General features: G+C 43.8%; 1 protein-coding gene across 4 annotated transcripts in view; it reads left to right on the forward strand.

The window, feature by feature from the left end:
* The window catches only part of LOC122809628 (gastrula zinc finger protein XlCGF26.1-like), a 382,837-nt gene that overhangs the window by 206,694 nt on the left and 153,002 nt on the right, over window positions 1-23,141 (forward strand). For all 4 annotated transcript variants that reach the window (XM_044081268.1, XM_044081285.1, XM_044081276.1 and 1 more), the window contains one exon: window positions 9,126-9,206. In XM_044081268.1, the coding sequence (XP_043937203.1) occupies window positions 9,126-9,206 (81 nt within the window). The remainder of the gene's footprint in view (window positions 1-9,125; window positions 9,207-23,141) is intronic.

Genomic DNA, 23,141 nt, shown 5'->3' on the forward strand with positions numbered 1-23,141 from the left:
AATTTTTGCACCAGGACCTTCCACAGAAAAGCTTGGAAAGTGGATGCCCTGTCATTCAGTTGGAGGAACCTCTCGGGATATGCTTTTCCGCCTCTTCCTCTTCTTCCACGGGTCTTATTGAAGATAAAACAGGACAAGCCCAAGATGATAATCTTGCTGGCTCCAAATTAGCCTTGGCAGTTTTGGTATCCAACGCTGAAAAACCTATGCCTGGAGCCCCCTTGGGTTTTACCTCAGTCTCCGAACCTTCTGTCCCAACATCAGGGTCAGGTTCTACACTCTCATGTCAGAACTCTCTGCCTGGCAGCCTGGTTAATCCAGGACCTTTGATTTCTTCTTTACTACCCAAGCAGGTTATGGATGTCATTTTAGAAGCCAGACGTCCTAGCACTAGAAAATCTTATGCAGGTAAATGGAAAAGATTTTGTTCCTGGATGCAGGCTCAGGATTCTGAGCCTCTTCTTCCTAACATTACTTTAATCTTACTTTACTTGTCAGACCTCTTACATAAGGGTCTCTCTTTCTCTTCCATTAAGATACATGCCTCTGCTGTTTCTGCTCATTATAATTCGGACCCTCCCATTTTTTCCCACCAGCTCATGAGACAGTTTCTCAGGTGAGCTAAGAATTTAAGGCCTCCTAGATCTCCTCCCATTCCTGCTTGGGATCTCAACTATGTTTTGGAAAAACTAACCTTGCCTCCTTTTGAGCCTGCTGCTTCCTCTGACATCAAGTTCTTATCTTGGAAGACAGCTATTCTGTTAGCCCTAACCTCTGCCAGGAGGGTTTCAGAGTTGCAAGCTCTTATGGCTGTGGAACCATGTATTATTTTTCATCAAGACAGGGCATCTTTGAGGACTAATCCTACTTTTATGCCTAAGGTGGTTTCTAAAGTGGCTTTAAATCAAACTATCCACTTGCCAACCTTTTTCCCCACTCCTCAAAATAAAGGGGAAAGGATCTTGCATTCCTTGGATGTACACAGACAGCTACGTTTTTACCTGGACAGAACCAAGGACATCAGAAAATCAGAACAATTGTTTGTTTCTTATGCTTCAAGTTCCCAAGGTAAAGCCATTTCTAAACAGACCATTTCTAAATGGATTGCTCATGGAATCAGATTTTGTTATTCACACCATGGAAAGCAAATCCCAGGGAGTATACGAACTCATTCCACCAGAGCTGCTGCCACTTCTGCAGCCTTCCTCAGAGGAGTTCCTACCAAAGACATTTTGGAAGCTGCAACTTGGAGTTCAGTGCATACTTTTTCTAAGCACTACACTCTACCTCTATACTCTAAGTCTAGGGCAGGCTTTGCCTCTGCAGTCTTGCAGGGCTTTTTAGCCGCCCCTTCTTCATTGTGACCACCTCCCTTTCTTTCAGCTTTGGGATGCTACCCTACAGTCATGACTGCAACAGTGAAACACGATGAACATAGTACAGTTGTGTACACCTACCATAAATGTAGATGTTCGAGTGTCTTCACTGTTGCAGTCTGGGTTTCCCTCCCTCCTGTCCCCTCTTATTTTTACTTTTGTGTGGTTCCTTTTTTCACCATTCTTCTGAGGTGTATTTGCAAAGGTTATGGGACCTTTTTCATTTTGGGACTCCTGACATCTGGGGCAAGAAAAACTGGAGAAGATGGCATCGGCTGTCTGCTTTGTACTCCTGGCGCTCTGACGTCAGGGAGCATGGTTGAACAGCCGACGCCGGACCCAGACTTTGGGATTCTGGCCGACAGAGGGCTGCCTGCCGGCAGGGGAGAACCCTACAGTCATGACTGCAACAGTGAAGACACTCGAACATCTACATTTATGGTAGGTGTACACAACTGTACTTTTCGACCAGTTTACAGGCATTGCTGTATTCTGGGCTGTGGTGTAGTTCCTGTGTTGTCCATTACCTTACTTGGATAGAAGGAAGTTTCTTTGCTCACCAGTGGGAGTGGGGAGCCTTGAACAGCCTACCAGTCCCTGTAGGAAGTGACCTCAGCACAAGAGCTGTAGTAATTGGTTGTTTTGGACCATTTCTAGCTCTTTTGTAGTTCCCTGTTTAAAATCCACGTTTGCACAGCTTTGCGCAGTTGTGCGTATAGCGCAGCGCCGGTTAAACAAGGTTAAACTTCTTCTGGCTCTGCGAAGTCTGCTCTTCAAATTTTCCCTTAAGGAAGCTCTATTCTTAGTATAATCAGACTACTCGCTATATTATAAGCCTAGCACTTGTTCTCAAAACTTCTCTACTAAGTAAGCACTCTCGTACTAAGTAAGCACTACATCCACCTACCACCCTTGTGAATATCCACTTCCCTTAAAGGCACAGCACTCCCTTATACTGTTCTAGCATGTCGAGTGGTAGATTACTGGCATCCTCTCCGGTTCAGCTGGTTAATCTGGGTATCCTGAGACAATGCTACAATTGTCTCATGTACACAGACAACCCTCTCCTCCTCCCAACAAACACAAATACATGTGAGAGATGCAACTATATAGCCAAACTGGAGGCTGAACTCTCTCAACTCAGGGCTGGCATGACCAGACAGGAGGAGATGGTAACCACACACACAACAAACCCAGTCCCACATAGACCTACCACAACTGCAAACCAAACACATAAAAACACAAAGACATACTTGGAGGCTCTAATAAAAAACTTATCAAAACAACAGAGGCTCCCATAGCAGACATCCAAAAATCCACCACCTCAAAACAAAACACATGCAACACATGCGTCAATAAATCAGTGTGTCAACCAATCACAGCCCTTAAGGCCAAACACCATGCCTGATACACTAGTAATAGGTGACTCTATAGTCAGACACACTGATGTCCCGCTTACCAGGCTGAACAAGGAGAGGGTGACTGTGAGCTGCCTATCGGGAGCTAGGATCCGCCACATAACACACGCACTCGGGTCACTCCAAAGCAAGTACAAATAAGACTCTGTCATTGTCCATGCTGGCGTGAATGACCTGAGACGTACCTCCCTGGACTACATGAAAAGAGACATAGAGGAGCTCTCTGATTATGTAGCCCAGGCTGGTATGACCCTGGCCCTGAGCAGCATCTTGCCCTCACCAAGAATGATGCCACAATACAAAGACAAGATGATCAGCTTTAATAATTGACTCAAGTACTGGTGTCATTCTAAGGGGATCCAATGTCTGTCTGCTTGGGATGACATGTTGGACAAGCCACGCTGCTTCGCAAGGGCGGCTTGCACCTGTCACCACTGGGCTTCGGATATTGGCTAAGGCTCTTGCCACCCCCATAGTGCCTTTTTTAGGCAAGGCTCAAAAGACAAACCCACCTCCTTAGAAAACAAAAATGGAAAAAAAACTAAGGGTAATGCTGCTCAACGCCAGAAGTCTAAATCTCAAGATGCAGGCACTCGATGCACTCCTCAGTATGGAGAACATCGACGTCTGTGCAGTAACTGAAACCTGGTTCAAGGCTCCTGAGAGCACTCCAGCGTTACCAGGCTATACCTCGTATCATGCTTTTTGGCCCCAAAACCCGGGCCGAACCACAAAGGGAGGGGGAGTGTCCATATTCATCAAGGACACCCACACCTCCAGGTTAGTAGCAACACATGAAGCATCAGAGACCATACAGGTGCGACTAACCATAGGCAAAACTGCTATACAACTGGTAGCATGTTACAGACCACCCTCCCAATCTCAGGAACCCCACTCAGCCTTCCTGAAGACATTGGAGGATATGAATGTATCAATGTATCACAAAATACCATCATACTGGGAGACTTCAACTACCCAAACATAGATTGGGTACATTATTCTAGCCCAAACACCCTAGCCCAAAGGTTCCTGGAATTAACAAATTCAAATGCATTGGAACAACTAGTCACCTCTCCCACTAGGGGAGATAATATACTAGACCTGATCATCACAAACATGGGGACAAAATGCTCCACACCGGAGGTGTACCCCTCACTAGTGAGATCTGACCACAAACTAATCACCCTGGATATACATATCCAACCTCCACCCCCAGCACAAAAGACCACAGTGAAAAACTTCTCAAAAGCAGACTTCACTCTTCTTAAGACTGGGATGGTATCCTTTAAGCCCACTGGGCCAGTGGATACCACATCCCACAATGCAGAATCCTTCACAAATTCTTTCTATGGGCATCTCCAAGAATGCATGGATCATGCAATCCCAAATAAATCCAAGTCTCTTTCCACCAAAGGCAAGCGTCCTGTCTGGTGGACCTCAGCCATTAACAAATTGTATAACAAAAGAAGGAAGCTACTGCACGACAGAGCAAAATCCCATAAAGGGAAGACATCTCTGATCAACATTAGCAGAAAACTACATTCTCTCATAAAAACATCCAAGGCCAACTTTGAGAGAAAAATCGCTAAGGACACTAAAGGTAACCACAAAGCCTTCTTCAGCTGTGTTAGAAACCTGGGCGGAAACCCTCAGATATGCTCAGAGTTAGTTCACAACAACAAAAAATACTCTGAACCCACAGATATTGCCATCATTCTGGCTGACAGGTTCAGTGCAAATGTAATCCCCCTGTCATCTCAGATGTCCAAGTGAGAACCGCCCTCAACAAAGCTAAAAACACAGCATCAATGGGACCTGATGGTATCCTGGGTTGCGTGCTACGTGAACTCCAAGAGGAGCTAAACCCGCACATAAAAATGCTTTTTAACCTTAGCCTTACTACAGGATATGTACCTGAACACTGGCGTACAGCAACAGTGGTCCCACTCCATAAAGGGGGTACCTCTACAGACCCTGGGAACTACCGCCCCATAAGCTTAACCAGCCTGGTCTGCAAAGCTATGGAAAGAATTATTATGGAACTCATAAACAGAGACATAGGAGACCTACAGACACTTGACCCCACCCAGTTCGGCTTTGTAAAGGGCAGATCCTGCCTTTTGAACCTGGTTGACTTTTTCGAATCAGTCACTAGAGCCACTGATGAGGGTAAAGCAGTCCATACAGCCTACCTGGACTTGGCTAAGGCCTTCGACACAATACCCCACTCAGACATCATAGATAAGCTCAACAGCTTAAACGTAAACCCTTATGTCACTAGATGGGTTGCAAACTGGCTAAAGGACAGAACCCATAAAGTTAAAATCGCTGGAGCAATGTCAGACTCAAAGCCAGTCACAAGTGGTGTCCCACAGGGATCTGTCTTGGGACTCCTCTTGGTCGGCATTTATTTTTCGGATGTTAAAGCAAACATGGGAGGGTTGTGGCTGACAAAGTTTGCAGATGACTGTAAACTAGGCGCCATAGTCGATACACCAGCGGACACATACATCCTACAAAAAGGCCTCACAGAAACGGACAACTGGTGCCGGAGTCACAAATGCCAAAAAATGTATAGTCATCCCCTTTGGGAAAAACAAAGTACCCACAAATTATCACATAGACAGCAACCCATTGAGTATGGAAAAAGTAATCAGAGTCCTAGGGACCCAAGTTTTCAGCGACCTTTCATTTGACACTCACGTTGCCAAAGTGGTTAGAAAAACATTCTACCTTGCAAACCTCATCATGAAGGGATTCACATCCAGATCCAAGGATGTCATTGTACCCCTATACTCCTCCCTCATCAGACCCATGTTTGAGTACAATGCCCCATTTGGTATGTACCTCACCCGGCATTTGCAACAGCTGGAGAGACCACAAAAGTACCTCACCAAGAGGATCAAGGGTCTCCAACATATGTCTTATTCTGCCAGACTAAAGAAACTCCAGCTCTATTCAGTAGCATACCACCTGCTCAGAGGTGATCTCTGCCTGATGTACAAGGCCATGTCCAATCAGGATCTGATGGACATGCTCCACCTCAAAAAATCCAAATCCATCAGGACCACGAGAGCTAAAGACTTAAACCTCGGCACAAGTATGAATAGGACATGCTGGAGGGATAGATTCATAACCCAGAGGCTTCCCATGCTTTGGAACAAGATCCCATTTCATGTTAGGCAGAGCCCCTCACTGACTCTCTTCAAGAGAAATCTTGATGAGTGGATGGGAGATCGTAAGTTTACCCCAGGGGTCACATCTGTGTCACTGCTAGACAGGGGCACAGTAAACTAATTCTATTATATAAGGGGACCATCATTGTGTCACTACTAGACAGAGGCACAGTATTCTAAATCTATTCTGTGTATTTTTGTACCATTTCATGGGGTGGCAAAAGCCACATCACTATGGCTAGGCTTACAAATGCCCCAGGGCAGATAGCCTAGTACTAAACTATGAAACAAATCATGCTTGAGAGACAGATGCGTCTCAGAAATTGCCCCATCTTTGTAACAGGGTTACTAGTCACATTAAGCGGAGCCCTTTCCTGGCCCTCGTCAAACACAATTTGGATCAGTGTATGGTGCCCCTCATGGAAGGGGACAATCTGTAAAATACCCACTGCACACACCAAATCTGTGTCATCCTGTTGTCCCTAGGGGCCATATTTTGGGTAAAATTGGGTTATATTGGCTAGGCTTGCAAGGGCCCTTAAGCCATTGGTCTAGTAATCTCTTATGAACCTATGAAAAATATTGGCTGTGTCAGTGTACATTATCACCTGGTTAATTTTATACCTATGCCTACTGCTTCTTCATTGTTTATACTTTACTTCTAGCTGTTTCATGCTAATTCTCTGTTCACTAATGCATATAAGGCTGCCTGACTGATGGCCACTTCTAAATATAATAATCTTACATGGACCATCATATAATTTTTATGCAGCTCCCTCCTCATTAATATTAATGTGTTGTAGATTTCTACATCTCCACTCCAGATCACACAGCACTCTTCTACAGTTATGCTGCCAAACTATAGACATTTTATCCCTCCTGCTTTCACTCATCTGATTTATCTAATTCCACAAAGTAGTTGCTCTGTGACTGTGACGCCCTGGCCCAGCAATCAAGGAGCCTCAATCCTCACCACTAACACCAGTGAGAGGCATCTCATATAGGAGGAAAGGATAACAAATATCGTAGAGTGAAATTTCCCTTAAGAGCACACAGAGATCACAGTCAGTCCAGGGCTGGTTGCTCCCTTGCTCTCCAGATCCCCAATAAGACTCCCCACTGGCACAGCTATAGGGTCCAGATCTCAGCCTAGTGGGCAAACTAAAACCTCCAGCACCCTCCCTGCCCAAGTAGCTCACTCACACACACAGACGCACACAGACACGCACAGACACAGTTTGAGAAGAGTTTATACAACCACGCAGACACTCCTGGGGGAGGCTGACACAGGTTCTCCAGCTGTGCCCCTTTTTCCCAGACTATATGGTAGTACCAGCTGCCACCACCCACTAATATTTATCAGCTACTCAAAGGCCCTTAAAAGGGTGTCCAATTATTACTGTGCAATATTATTATCCAATTGGTAGTATAGCCCAGGGCTAAAGCTATTGAAGTGGCTTTGTACGATTTTACCAAAGGCATGCAAGTACTCTAAAGAGCTTAAATTTTCTCTACAAAAACATCCACAGTTGAAAGGGTTTAAAAATATTTAATAACAAATAGTCAAAACACAAGACAATACTTTTTACTGCACAGTGCTAGTCAAGAGTTCAGAGATCCCAGAGAAATACTTAAAATAATTCAGTAGTATGGTTCTGACATCACAGAAGAACACCTTAGTGTAATCTTTCTAATTTCTAGCTATTTCTAAGAGAAAACCCAAGTCTAAGATAAACTTACATATAGAGCAAGACAGTGCTGGTGAGTTGGATGGTAAAAACATAAATGCTTAATGCTCTCTGATTCTCTCTGTTTTTAAAATCACATTCTTGGTTCACATTACATCATTCTTCACACTTCCCCTTGTTCCCAGGGTAACAGAAGCTACATTTACATTCTTCACCTCTGGGCAGAAACCAGAGCAATAAAGGACATTTATGCATGCAAATTCTGGCCATTAACTCTGGCCTTAAAACAATAGGCAGGATGCCTCACTGTAGACTTACTGACTCTGAGTTTTAACATCCAAGGGTCACAACATGCTTTACTTGCTCAGTAGAGTGCACTGTTGTAACATTTTTTCCAGTTCCACATGTAACGCTATTTTTACCATTTAAGACAACAAGCCTGTGGTTTACATTGATGTTTACAGATGACAGAATTTCTGTCTGGCTAGGCTGGCAGCCTTCATCTATCTTCACAGTGACAATACTTTCTGGTTTCTTTCATATCTGCAGCACAGCCTGCTTTATATGCTTCTTCCAGCTTCACTACTTATCCTTATAATTATGAATCATGGGTGACGATATATTTCACTCCCTATAGTATAAGTTTGTGTTTGACAGGTCATCCTTCCCCAGTGGCACTATATAATTTGATCGTTTAAGACTTGTTAGCAGAACATCACAAGACTGTGAGTCAGTGCTGAATGGGATGATATCACTGAAGATGCTGACAGTCATATATTTGCATTACACCAGTTTTTACCATCAGTTATTGAACATACTGTGATAAACTGTTGTCTGTCACTGGTTAAGCTACATAAACAGGTAACCATTTGAAATGTCAGGACCGCTTATAATAAGTCCTGCAACACAGAGACTGAATGGATGAAGAACGGACTAATATATAATAAGTCTGAGATGGCCATTTCCCGGAATATTCCCTTTTTCTCTGAGGTATGTCAGTCTCTGAGTTGGTATATGTAAGTTCAGGGGGAGTGGGGAGCTTGGAAGTTAAGGAGAACAGCAATCTTTGAGCTTTACTCTTTCCCTGGGTTTTTGGTCTTTTTTTTTTAGATTGTTTGCACTCAGCATTTTGAGTGCCGACATTTCATTATGGAGCCACTTAACCTGATGACCAAGATTCATTTGAGGTCTAAATATATTTTTCTGCTGGCTGATATGGGACCTCAGAGTGCTACTGCAGGAAGGGAGTAATGCTTCCTAACTGCCCTTTATAATTTGGTATGTACCATTCTGATCAGAAGGACATAATATAGCAGTTTTTAATCCCTGATTTTTACCTGAAAATGTCATACATATTTTATCAACCTGGTTCTAGCCCAGGATGTTCTGATTATGTTCACCTCTGTCGGCTGGTCTACTTTTTATGCGGTAATCTGTGGTAAACAGCTGTTTTTCCTTTCTTTTTAGGAATTCGTGGCACTGTGTCTTTACCTGCCTGGAGTAAAGTTGCCAGAAATAGGTCTGTTGGGGTATTAAAGTCAGAGTTTGGTAAGTTTACCGATTTATTATTTTTCCTGCATATGTATATACATGGGGAAAGAGAATTACTATTAGACATGTGAAGCTCGTGAAAAGTTAGTAGCATGTCTGACTTTATACTTTGCCCGTTAAGACTTCTCATATTCTTTTTTCAAGCCAGTAGTCAGACTTGTTTACTTTTATCTGTTTCTCTTATGCATGACAAAATGCCTGCTCTTCAGGTGTTAGCCAGGTATCAGTTGACCAAGGAAGGAAGTGGTGCTTTCCTAAATCATGCCACCCCAGCAATGTAAAGCCCAAGTTATCCAACTGTCATTGACTGATAAAACCCAGACCACTGGAGAGGTGATCAACACAGAGATGATAAACCATAGATCAGAGGGCGTGACTTCCTTCAGGGGCAGGGGAATTAAGATAATATACCAGGTCTTCAATATCCTTTGGCAGAACTTAGCCAGGGAATGCAAGTTTGCTGCTGCTGCTATGGTTTCTTTGGGCTGAAACAAAAGCAAATGTAGTGAGTGCATGCTTTTTTATTTGTTACACACAGGTTTGCAGTAGTCCTGCTTTTACTCTGTGTCTAGAAAAATAAAATTAATAAGATTTGTTAAGATTGTAATACTACCAGAAATGCCCGAGTTTGTATGCAAGAAGATCAGTAGTCCTAAGCGAGCATTAATGAGGTCTAATGTGATGGAAGAGACTTCAGATGGGCTGCATCAGGTGCCATTCCATGCTACATTTGACATTTTTATAATATGGTAAGCAGGGGGTATCATATTTAGATACCCAGGAAATGGGAGATACTTTACTTTTACTGCTTTGTAATACGCAGTTCTGAGACTATTTTATATCTGGCAGTTTAAACAAAATGTGACTTTTCTTGTGTAGAAGGGAGTAGTAGAAAGCAAAAGGAAAAGTTTTTAAAATCTTTGTCAGACATGTAGAGGCATCATCACAAAAGTATTAGTTAATGTATATTAGAAGTTCATAGGTAGGTACTAGGCTATCGGCTCAAGGGTCTACGTAAGCCTAACCAGCAAGGTTCCATGGCTTACTCCACCCAAGAAAGTTATTTTCCTGTGCCACTGTCGAGCTGAGACACACAAGTGATCCCTGGGTGTATTTCCTATTTCCCATCCACTCATCAAGATTTTTCTTGAAGAGTGCTAATGAAGAACTTTACTTGACATAGATGGGTAGCTTGCTCCAGAGTATAGGAAGTCTCTGGGACAGGAATCTATCCCTCCAGCATGTCCTGTTTATTGTGGTGACTAGGTTTAGGTCCCTAGAGAGTGTAGCTGGGAGGGATTTGGATTTCTTTAGGTGTAGCATGTCCAACAGCTCTGGGTTTGACATAGCTTTATAAGTTAGGCAGAGATCACCTCGGAGTAGGCGATATGCTATGGAGTAAAGCTGGAACTTTTTGAGGCGGTCAATATAGGGCATTTGTTTGAGGCCAGTAATCCTCTTTGTGAGGTACTTCTGTGGCCTTTCCAGCTCCTGCAGATGTCTTGTGAGGTACATTCCAAAAGGGGCGTTGTACTCTATAATGGGTCTAATGAGTGACGACTAGAGGGGAACAATGACCTCTCTTTTTTCCTGGATGAGAACCCTTTTATGATGGTGTGCCACGTAGAAGGACTTCCTGACTACTGTGGCGATGTGACTATCAAAGGAGAGACTACTGTCCATCTGGGTCCCAAGGTCTCTTATCACACATTCGGTGTTAAGTAGATTGCTGCCTATGTTGTAGTTCATGGGTACAGAGTTTTTACCAAAGGGGATGACACTGCACTTTTTGGTATTGAGCTTGAGGCCCTGGCTCTGACACCAGGCATCTGTCTCAGTGAGGCCCTTCTGTAGGATGTCCACATCATTTGGGGACTTGACTATGGCTCCTAGTTTGCAGTCATCTGCGAATTTCATTGGCCAGAGGTCTTCTGTGTTAGCCTGTACTTCAGAGAAGTAGATACCAAACAGGAGAGGTCCCAGGACGGAACCCTGTGGTACTCCACTTGTCAATGCTTTGAGGTCATATTTGGAGTCTGCAACTTTTACAGTGTGGGTTCTGTCAGTGAGCCAGCTGGCAACCTGTCTTGTGATGTAGGGATTTATACCTAGTTTAGTGAGTTTAGCTATAATTCCAGAATGGGGGATGGTGCCGAAAGCCTTGGCGAGGTCAAGCTAGGCTGTGTGAACCACCTTACCCTCATCCACGGCTTTGGTGACTGCCTCAAAGAAGTCGATCAGGTTCAGAAGGCATGATCTGCCTTTCACAATCCCAAAATGGGTGGGATCCAGAGTTTGGAGGTTACCAATGTCTTTGTTTATGAGTTCCATGATGTTACGTTCCATGGCCTTGCAGACCAGGCTCGTCAGGCTAATAGGTCGATAGTTCCCAGGATCAGTGGTGACTCCCCCTTTGTGGAGTGGGATAACTGTTGCTGTGTGCCATTCAGTGGGCACAAAGCCTGATGCGAGGCTATTATTGATCATGGTGCTTATGTGGGGAGTCAGTTCGTTCTGAAGTTCATGTAAAACGCAGCGTGGGATGTTGTCCGGTCCCATGGATGCTCTGTTTTTGGCTTTAGAGAGTGCAGCTTTTACCTGCATAGTTGTGATTACAGGGATTCTGCATTCTTCCTGTATAGATATTGGCCCTTTAGGGGGTGAGAAGGGGATAAAGTTAGCACTGAACCGATCTGCCAGGATATTGGCAATATCAGTTGGTTCTGTAATTTTTGTGCCTTTGTGCTGTAACTCAGAATAGATGTGGGTGTTGCCATCTAGATTCTTGACATAGCTATAGAATGCTTTGTGGTTGTTCTTGGATTTAGTGGCGATTTTGTTTTCGTAGCTAGCTTTGGAGGATCTTTTAAGGGATCTCCGCTTCTTACTGAGGCTGACCAGGGAGATCCTCCACTCATGGGATTTTACTCTGTTTTGCAACAGTTTCTTCCTTCTGTTGTACAGTTTGTTTATGGCAGGGGACCATCAGATTGGCTTCCTTTCTTTGGAGGATAGCATCTTGGTTCTGTTTGGGATAGCATGATCTATGCTCTCATGTAAGTGCTTATAGAGTGCATTTGTGTAGGATTCAGCAGTTGTAACTGTATTGTCCATCTGCATGGGTGTCATGAAGTTCACCACTTCTGTCTTAAGAAGCATGAAGTTAGCTTTGGAGAAATTTTTTATTGTGGTTTCCTTAGTGAGGGGTGGGGGTAAGATGTGGATATCAAGGGTGATAAGCTTATGGTCGGATCGGACCAATGAGGAGTTGACTTCAGGTGTGGAACACCGGTCACTCGTGTTGGTAATGACTAGGTCTAGGATATTGTTGCCCCTGGTGGGGGTGTGGATAAGTTATTCTAGGGCATTGGAGTTTATGAATTCCAGAAAGTGTTGAGCTAAGGAGTTGGTACATGAGTAGTTTTCCCAGTTAATGTTGGGATAGTTGAAATCGCCCATTATTAGGGTGTTTGGTTGAACCCTAATATTTTCCAGTACATCAAGAGGGGCACGAACATACACACTTTTGTTTATAATTATACAAGGATTCCGGTGGTGGTGCTGCGGTAGCGTTATCGCCTCACAGCAAGACGCTGTCCGGTTCGATTCTCAGCTAGAGCATCTTCTGTGTGGAGACATGCGTGAATGGGCGTACTTTTGTTGAAGGTTGTGCATCAGGGCTGGTAACTCGGCATGTAAAAATCGACTACCAATCATTAGCGGACCAGAGTTCCACTGTGGTGACCCCTAACCGGGAAAAGCCGAAAGACACAAACAAATCATAATATAAAGGGGAGGGGGGTGACATGGTATTGGAGACTGAAATTGCTGAACAGAAGTGGGTAACCAATCAACATGTTGATAGTAGACCAAGATTAAATGCAAACAGTGTCAAACCAAGTTTAAAGAAAAAACAAAACAAAGTATAAATAATGCCTAACTATTTGTTTTAAGTATGTGTTATAGTAATTTTATACTATGAATGGAAGTTCAGTTAAGGACTGTGTTTTGATTTGACATTGTCATCACGATTTGTATTTAAATCTTTATGTAATTGCAAGTGTTCCAAAGCTTTGTTGTGTAATACCATGGAATATTAAAGTTTGGTGGATTTTATGTTTTTACTTGGTTGAATTTTTAAAAGCACTCCAGTTTGACAACTTTTACTATTGCATGCTTGTTAGAGGTTAATGTCATCCAAGAAGGACAAGTGCCACTGCAGAATTTAGATTCCACACAAAGACAACCACGGCCAATGTCTTTTCTGTCTGGGGTCCAATCACAACTACAAGGCCTGTGCCATCTGTCAGGCATTCATCCCTAAAACACTCCACAGTCTGTCCACCCTTAGAATACATCTTGAAAACGAGAGGCTAAAGAGACTAGCTCTAGGTATGGAGGGTACTTCAGGTCCATCGGGTGAGCCCCCAAAGAAAACCGTGAAAAAGGTATGGCCTGAATCTTTGGCTGCACCTCTGATCCCAGACGTCCCTCTCGAGGCCGGTGAAGGCCCGGAGGTACGTAGGTTCATAGGTGGGTACTAGGCTTTCGGCTCTAGGGCCTATACAAGCCTTGCCAAAAAGGTACCCTGGCTTTCGCCACCCTCCTTCGGAGGGTACTGATGTAGAAGCCACTAGGGAAGGTTCCTTCAGCACATCAGCAGAGGTATCGCAGATGTCTGTTATTGATGGTAAGGGGAAACAGTAGCTCGCTCCTCAAATGTTCCTGTTCCTCAGAGTGCCTCTCTGGCACTTTCCATTGAGGTTTTGCCGATGTCTGATCACGAGCCTAGAACCAAAACAAATCCAAGGCAGAAGGTCGTGAGCACAAATTGTTTTATTTGGTAAACTACTTAAAACCAAAACAAAAAATTACATATATATTAAGGGCTTTCATCCCTTATCAGAACTTCATCAGAATATAAAAACAAGTTACAGAACTTTTATACATACATCCATGAGCAATGAGAACACTTCCTTTGATGTTTCAAGAGGGAGTGTGTATAACCATTCCTATGCAAAGTATCACAATGCCATCTAGTGTTTGGAAGGTTTAAGTGCATTTCATCTTGACAGTGCATAATCTTCCAAGCCAGTGAAAAAACTGTAAACTTTTTGTATGAAACAGGTTGTTTTTTTATATATATTAGTTTCTGTGAAAAACTTTAAATACAAAATAAATCACAATGAAATGAGAAATGTCTAATCCTTTGACCATGTAAAACATAACTATGTTAAAATTGTATACATAAAAAATCACTCCAAAAACTTAGTACCTAAAAATAACCCAACATTCAGTGCATGCAGTGAGGTGGTAAAAAATGTTAAAACCAGTTGTAATGTGCAATAGGGGTATTCAGTTAGAGTATATAAAATGTATGTCATAATCATTTCTTTGAAGGAGCTTAAATAGGAGGAATAAAATGTGTGTTAAATATAAAGTTCACATAAACAGCTTTACTTGTTAGTGTTCATAGGTGTGTACTAGGCTAATGGCCCTGGAGCCTTTACAAGCCTAGCCCATAGGATTACCCTGGAATTGTGCCACCCAACTTTAGTTTCCAGTGCCTCTGTCGAGTAGAGCCACTGGAGTGATCCCCGGGGTGAATTTTCTATTTCCCATCCACTCATCAAGATTTCTCTTGAAGAGGGCCAATCAGGTGCTCTGTTTGACATGTATGGGAAGTCTATTCCATAGCTTGGACAAGTCTCTGGGTTATGAACCTGTCCCTCCAGCACGTTCTGTTGATTGTGGTAATGAGGTTGAGGTCTCTGGAGCGTGTGGTGAGGAGGGATTGGGATTTCTTTAGATGTAGCATTTCTAACAGAGCTGGGTCAGACATGACTTTGTAAGTCAAGCAGAGATCGGCTCTAAGTAGGCGATGGGAGACAGAGAATAGTTGGAGTTTTTTTAGTCTGTCCATACAGGACAAGTGTTTAAGGCCTAGGATCCTCTTTGTGAGGTACTTTTGTGGCCTCTCCAGTTGTTGCAGGTGTCTAGTGAGGTACATGCCAAATGGGGCATTGTACTCTATGATTAGCCTAAATAAGGAAGAGTAGATGGAGACACTGACCTCTTTCTTCCTGAATGCAAAACCCTTAGTATTGAGATGTGCCACATAGAAGGACTTTCTAACCACAGTGGCAGTGTGGTGGTCAAAAGAGAGGTTGCTGTCAACCTGTATTCCCAGATCTCTTATAACACCTTCTGTGTTCAGTGGACTACCATCAATGTGGTAGTTCATGGGAACTGGGTTTTTCCCAAAGGGTTGATGACACATTTTTTGGCATTGAGCTTAAGGCCATGGTTCTGACACCAGTCATTGGTCTCAGTGAGGCCTTTCTGTAGGATGTCAACATCACTTGGGAAGTTAATAATGGCTCCCAACTTGCAATAGTCTGCGAACTTTGTCAGCTAGTGTCCCTTTGTGTTGGCCTGGACTTGGATACCAAACAGGAGAGGACCCAGGATCGATCCCTGTGGGACTCCACTTGTGACTGGTCGGCAGTCTGAGTTGGAGTCAGCTACTTTCACACAGTGCGTTCTGTCCTCTGAGCTAGTTTGCAACCCACCTAGTGATATAGGGGTTGGTGCCTCACTTAGTGATCTGCATTTAAAATATAAAAAGTATAAAAAGGGTACTTAAAGTGCAATCCCGTATCAAAGGGGCCAGAGATATTATTGTGTCATTCACCACTACCTCTGTTTCATTACCTAGTCAGTGCTTTAAATTGTAAAATGGGTGTACTGGAACAAGACTCATTAAGGCCAGGCCAACCATGGGCATTCAAAGTCAATCGCCAGTATAATTCCTTTAGTTCCAACAACTGTACCTATGGACCTCCTTTCAATCCCTCCTTTAATCCTTCTGTAACTACGAACTTAAATGTGTGACTTTTGTTGTCCAAACCATGTCTTGCCAATGCATTGTTGGGGTTCCTTCTGTTGATGTTATACTGGTGTTTGTAAATTCCTTCCTTCAACCTACGCTCAGTTTTACCTATGTAAAAACGTGGACATTGTTGATATAATGTCACATAAACCACCCTCCTAGAATCGCAGTCAAAGTTTGACCAAACTTGAATTCATTGCCTTTTAATAGGAAACCTGTCACACGTTAGAATGAATTTATATTGGGAAAAGAATCCACATTTCTTCATACGACATACTTTTTACATACATACATGTTTTCTTTAGATGTGTGTTCCAAAATTTCCTTCAGGTTTCTATCTCTTCTAAGTGTAAAACTGGGGTGTCCTAACTTCTCTCTCAAAGTGGGATTTTCACAAATAATCACCCATTTTTTTTAATAACCATTTAAGTGTTCTGTGGTCCATATTAAAGGTGTTATGAAATTCATGGAGTAATGAGGTCTGATCAATCCCCAGTTGCTTCCCTCTCTCCACTTTAGCCCCAATATTTTGTATTATAAAATTTGTTGCCCCTCCTAAGATAGGTTTATACGATCTGAAGACTAGCGCTGCTTTGACCCTTCCACCCCAGCCCAGTGTAGGCCTTCCTCTCAAGAGAAAACACAAACAAAAACATGTCTCCTAGTCAGGAGCCTTCCCCAGACTGGCAAGCCTTTTCTCAGGTTCTTAAAGGATTTTGAATGCTTTCCTGGCACTTAGGCCTTCCACTTTGCAAACACTTATTCCAGCATCTCCATTGTCCCCTCCACCTAGGAGTACAGCTGCTGAACAAGAAGCCTCTGAAGAAATGAATCATCTTCAGATCAGTCTCTTGCTTACTCCACTCAAATAGACTCTCCTCTGGGATATTCCTCCCCTGAAATGGATTCCAACAGCATGGATTCTCCAGAAGAGGGTGTTAAGTTTGGAGAAACTATCTGCAGAATGAGAGAATTCTTCAAGTGGGCAAGCTCCCAGGTCTCAGAAGTGCAAAAGGGGTACTATGACCTCTTACAAATAGATTCTTCTGCTCCTTCAGCCATTTCACCTATTTTGCCAGTTTTCCAAGATGCCTTTCTTACGGCATCAGAAAAACCTGATTCACAACCTCCTGTTCTTAAAAGACCAGACAGGTTCTATAAGGTTCCTGAAGACAACAGTTACCTGTACAAATGTCCACTTGCAGACCCAGCTGTGATCTGTCTGCTGATGAGACCACCAAAATACTTCCCTCCAACCTACTGCCCTTAGATAAGGACACTAAAATGATCGAGAGACTTGGAAAAAAGGTTTACACCTCTTCTACTCTGTTTTTAGGGCCACTAATTGTCAGATACATATGTCTGTGTGTTCTGGCTCTACTTTCACAGGCCTCTAAATCGCTGACCGATCTCCCAGACTTTGCAGCAAAATCCCAGCTTTCTTCCCTCTTGGCTGTTTCATCCCAGGTTGCCAGGTACTCCAAGTGCAGTTGTGACGCAGCTGAGGTGTCTGCAAGATCAGCAGCATCTAGTTCTGTCCTCAAGAAAGATTCCTGGCTGAGATTGAAGCCTTTGCCTGAGGATTTCAAGGCAAAACTTTTGGATGTAGCACTGGACAACACCGCCCTATTTGATTCTAGTGCTGCAGCCCTCTTCAAATCCCTTCAAGAGCAATGAAAAGAACTCGAGGAGCTTAAGCATATTTTTTCTCACCAGTTCCTAAATTGCATAGGAACTGTCCTTCAAGACCTAATTTTGTAAGGAAGAAAACCCATGCACCTTCACAACAACAAAAGAAGTGCACATGCAGGCAGACCCATCCTAGGTCTCAGCCATCCTCTGCTCAAAAGTCCCCTTTCCAGACAAGTCATGTAGTCTGTGACCACTTGGGAACTTTTTCAGAAATCCTTGTTTCCCAATGCCTTTTTCATTTCCTTTCAAAGTGGACAGGCATTACCACAGACAAATGGGTCCCGTCTATTATACAAGGAGGTTACTACCTGACTTGGAAAACCACGCTTCCCTTCATGGGGATTCCACAACCCCCAAAGGACCAGATCCACCTTTTCCCTCTGGTCATTCAAGACCTGCAAATACAAGGAACCATACAGAAGTTCCTCATTGGAAAGAGGAAAAGGGTTCTATTCCAGGATGTTTTTAATTCCCAGGAAAGATGGTCGTTGGAGACCAATTTTAGACTAGTCCCAACTCAGTCTATTCCTTCCAGTCCCCACCTTCAGGATGCTCACCCTGCAAACTCTGTTTCCACTCTTGCTAACTCAGGTTTATCTGCCTAGAGCCTACCGTCTGACGCTTCTAGCCATAGCTCATGATCTTCCCTTTGCAGGTCATATGGGCACAAAACATACAAAGAGGCGTATTATGCAAAACTTCTATTGGCCTGGAATTTCCGGAGATGTAACAGGGTACTTCAGGACCTGTCAGTAGTGCTAACAGGTAGGCAAGGCAGGAGACGAGGTGAGAGCTCCTTTAATGCCTTTGCCTGTGATTGAGGAGCCATTTCAGAGGGTAGCTATGGATATTGTGGGTCTTCTGAGTACCCCAAGTTCCACAGAGAAAAAGTATATCCTAGTGGTAGTGGATTATGCTACATGATACCCTGAGTCAGCGGCTTTGTCCTCCGTTGAGGCAGAGAAAGTGGTAAATGTTTTGTTAGAGATTTTCAGCAGGGTAGGTTTCCCAAAAGAAATACTGACTGACCGAGGTGCTAATTTCATGTCAGACCTGCTGGCTTGTCTGCGGAAGTCCTGTGGGGTGAAGCACATGAAGACCCCACCCCCTACCATCCCCAGACTAATGGTCTTGTTGAGAGGTTAAACTCAGGTCCATGCTACGTGCTTTTGCAGATCAGTTTGAGGGAGTGGGACAAATATTTGCCCCATCTGTTGTTTGCTTACAGAAAGGTTCCCCAGGAATCCACAGGTTTTTCACCCTTTGAGTTGCTGTATGGGCATAGGGTGAGGGGACCTCTAGATTTAATTCAAAATGAGTGGGAAGGTGAGTGCGAGTCTCACAAGGAGGCATATGTCCTAAACCTCAGGACACGGCTCAGGGAACACATGGGCTTGGCCCAGGAGAACCTGGCAGAAACCCAGCAACAGAAAAAGGTGTGGTATGACAGGAATGCTCGAGTGAGACACTATGCTGTGGGGCAGTAGGGAACGGTTTTCATTCCTGTCAGACACAACAAGCTGCAAGCAACTTGGAGGGGACCCTACAAGGTGGTAAGAAAGATAAGTGATGTTAACTACATGGTGGAAGTGCTAGGCAGATGGCAGGGGCACAAATTGTGCCATGTTAGCATGATGAAACCTTACCATGATAGGGAGGCCCTTGTGCTGAGCATTTGCAGTGGATTGCAGGAGGAGTCTGAGGGAGATCTGGGGGCCAATCTCCTCAGTGAGGTTCGGGCTGACACCTCAGTGGAAGGGGTAGCAATGTTCCAGCAGCTATCTCCTACCCAGGTTCGAGAAATCTGAGTAGTGCTGCAGGAATTTAAGGACATGTTCATTGGGAAACCAGGGTGCACCTACCTGGTGCAGCACCACGTGGATACAGGTCCCCAAAGGCCTATTAGGCAGGCCCCTTATAGGGTGCCTGAGAGAGTCGGACAAACTCTGAGGGAGGAGGTACAGGAGACGTTGGAACTAGGAGTGATTCAAGAGTCCAACAGTCCCTGGGCCTCACCAGTGGTGTTGGTGCCAAAGAAGGATGGTAGCACCAGGTTCTGTGTGGATTACAGGAAATTAGTCACACAGAGTCAGATGCTTACACCATGCCTAGGACAGATGAGGCCCTAGAGCAGCTGGGTGGGGCTAAGTATCTTAAAACCATTGATCTTACCAAGGGTTACTGGCAGGTGCCCTTGACTCCCAGTGCTAGAGAGAAGTCAGCCTTTGTGACTCCTTTTGGCTTGTATGAATTCACAAAGAGGCTCTTTGGGATGTAGAATGCCCCAGCAACTTTCCAGAGGCTGGTGGATAATATCCGAGCAGGAGTGTTTGCCCTTGCTTACCTAGATGATATTGCCATTTCAGCCATTCCTGGCCAGAGTACCTTCAGCATGTCAGGGAGGTGCTGGGCAGACTACAGAGGGCAGGGTTGACCATTAAGCTGAGCAAATGTCAGGTGGGTATGGCAGAGGTCTCCTACCTAGGACATAGAGTGGGGAGTGGTAAGATAAGGCCAGAACCTGCCAAAGTGGAAGGTATTCAGTCATGGCCTGCACCTGTTACCAAAAAGCAGGTGAGGGCATTCTTATGGACAGCAGGGTACTACAGAAAGTTCATCCCTAGTTATAGTACCATAACTGCTCCCCTCACAGACCTGACAAGGAAGAACAAGCCAGATAAGGTAGTGTGGAATCCAGCATGTGAGCAGGCATTTCAGAAGATTTAAGAAGCTTTGGGAGGAGACCCTATGTTAGCCAGTCCAGATTACAGCAAAGAATTTGTTGTGCAAGTGGATGCTTCGAACCATGGGGTGGGAGCTGTACTTAGCCAGATTTCTTCAGAGGGGGAAGAGCACCCAGTGGTTTATCTCAGCCATAGGCTCCAACCCAGGGAGGAATGCTATGCAGCTGTAGAAAAGGAATGTCTAGCCATAGTGTGGGCATTGCAAAAGCTTTAGCCTTATCTGTATGGAAGAAAATTCACTGTAATGACAGATCACAACCCCTAATATGGTTAAACAGAGCCAGTCAGCAAAATGCCAAGTTGCTAAGAATGAGCCTGGGGTTGCAAGCATATGATTTGTCAGTGCAGCACTGCAGTGGGATTAGCAATGCCAATGCAGATGGGCTCTCAAGACAGGGAATGGGGTGAGGTACACCCAGATAGACCTAACCCTCTCAAGCGGCGTTTATCAAGGGTCACTTGAAAAATGAGCTAGAGTTCTCCAGGGGTAAGAGAAGTGTGACAACTGTGCCCTGGCCCAGCAATCAAGGAGCCTCAATCCTCACCACTAACATCAGGATGGGCGTCTCATATAAGAGGAAAGGTAACAAATACACACAGTAAAGTACAATTTCCCTTAAGTGCACACAGAGATCACAGTCAGTCTGGGGCTGGTTGCTCCCTTGCTCTCCAGGTCCCTAATAAGACTCCCCACTGGCACAGCTATAGGGTCCAGATCTTAGCCTAGCTGGCAAGCTAACCTCCAGTACCCTCTGTCCCACTAGTGCTTCGTGTCCCTGCCCAGGTAGCTGACACACCACACACTCTTTGAGATAAGTATCTATACAACTTCACATACTGTTTGAGATAAGTATCTATACAACTTCACAGACAGTCCTGGGAGAGGCTGACACAGATTCTCCAGCTGTGCCCCTTTACACAGACTATACGGTAGTAATTTCTGCCACCACCAGCTAATACTTATCAGCTATCCAAAGGCCCTTACAAGGGTGTCCAATTATTACTGCGCAATATTATTATCCAATTGGTAATGTGACTATTCAGACTAAGGCTTATTAGAGTGGCTTATTACAATAAACTCTATAAATATGCAATGTACTCTAGAGCTTACTTATCTCTACACAAACCAGCCACAGGTGAAGGTTTTTAAAATATTTGATAATAAATAATTAAAACACAAGACAATACTACTACACCACAGTAATATCTAAGAGTTCAGAGATCACACAGAAACTCAAAATAATACAGTAGGACAGGTCTGATGTCAAAGAAAAACACTTAATCTAACTTTCTAATCTTTAGCTATTCTTAAGAGAAAACACAGTGCTACAATCCTACTTACAATACATATAGAGCATAAGCAGTGCTAGGGTTGATACTCCAAGCCGAAATGCTTACAGTCTCTCTCTCAACAATAGTTTTTAAACTCACTTACAAACATTTCTGCTAAGGCCCTCCCAGATTACATCATTTTGACACTTAGGTTTTCCCGGTATACACATTACATCATTTTGACACTTAGTCTGAAGTTCCCAGGCCAACAAACTGCATTATTTAGCAATCTAACACCTGCTCAGGAAACTACAACATTAAAAGACATTTCACATGTACACTAGCAATTAATACTTAAGTTAAGATAATAGAAAGAATGTGTTGGCCAGCCACTTCGGCACCACTATTTAGATAATTTTACTTCAAAGAACATTTGAAATGCCTGGCTTAGTTTTCCTTACAGCAGATGGCAATGTTGCAACAATCTTGAAGTTCACATTTTACAGTGTTCTCTTTCATTTAAGAACACAAGCCTGTATTTTACATTTATATATACAAATTATAGAATTATGTATCAAATTCTGTTTGACTAGGCTGGCAGCCTTCACCCATCTTCCCCCCAATCTTTACACCTTGTACCAGGAAAAGATGGGTTGTGGAGACCCTTGAATTCATCCTTCCATCCACAACTCTTTTTTTTTTTTTTTTCCATTTTTGCACATTGGGTCAAAGTGTCAGTTCCAACAGTGACAGTTATGTAGATCCAAGGTTTACACCGCCGGGTGGCTAGCCCTGCTACAGTAGTTTTTCCACACCACACACATCGAACCTATGGCCAATTTAGTGTGTCCAGTCTACTTACTGCATGCCTTTGGAGTGTGGCAGGAAACAAGATTACCCAGAGGAAACCCATGTGAACATAGGGATGACATGCAGACTCCACACAGAAGGCACCCTGGGTGAGAATCAAACTGGAGAACCTCTTACTGTGGTGTGACAATAATGTTCACTCTGTAGTTGAAAAAAAATTGAGAGCAAAAATGCTAACCATGTAGGTCCTAGTACCTATCTTGTTCCCATATGCCTCTAAGGTTACCGCTCCTGTACCCTACCCCCAATTCCCACCCACCCCCAGTACACCTAGACTTGTACTTCCAAACCACACCCCTTTCCCTCTCAAAACGAATCATATCCTCCACCTACTTTAATCACCTGACCAAAGCCAATTACATCTCTCTAACTGGATTTATCCTAACTCCTCCCCTTACTAACTACACCTCTAGCTCAAATCACTCAAGATGCAAACACCAGCTTCCCCACCACATATTAAAC

Source organism: Protopterus annectens, chromosome 1.part1 (assembly GCF_019279795.1).
Source record: "Protopterus annectens isolate FY-2018-M chromosome 1.part1, PAN1.0, whole genome shotgun sequence".
Lineage (NCBI taxonomy): Eukaryota > Metazoa > Chordata > Ceratodontiformes > Protopteridae > Protopterus > Protopterus annectens.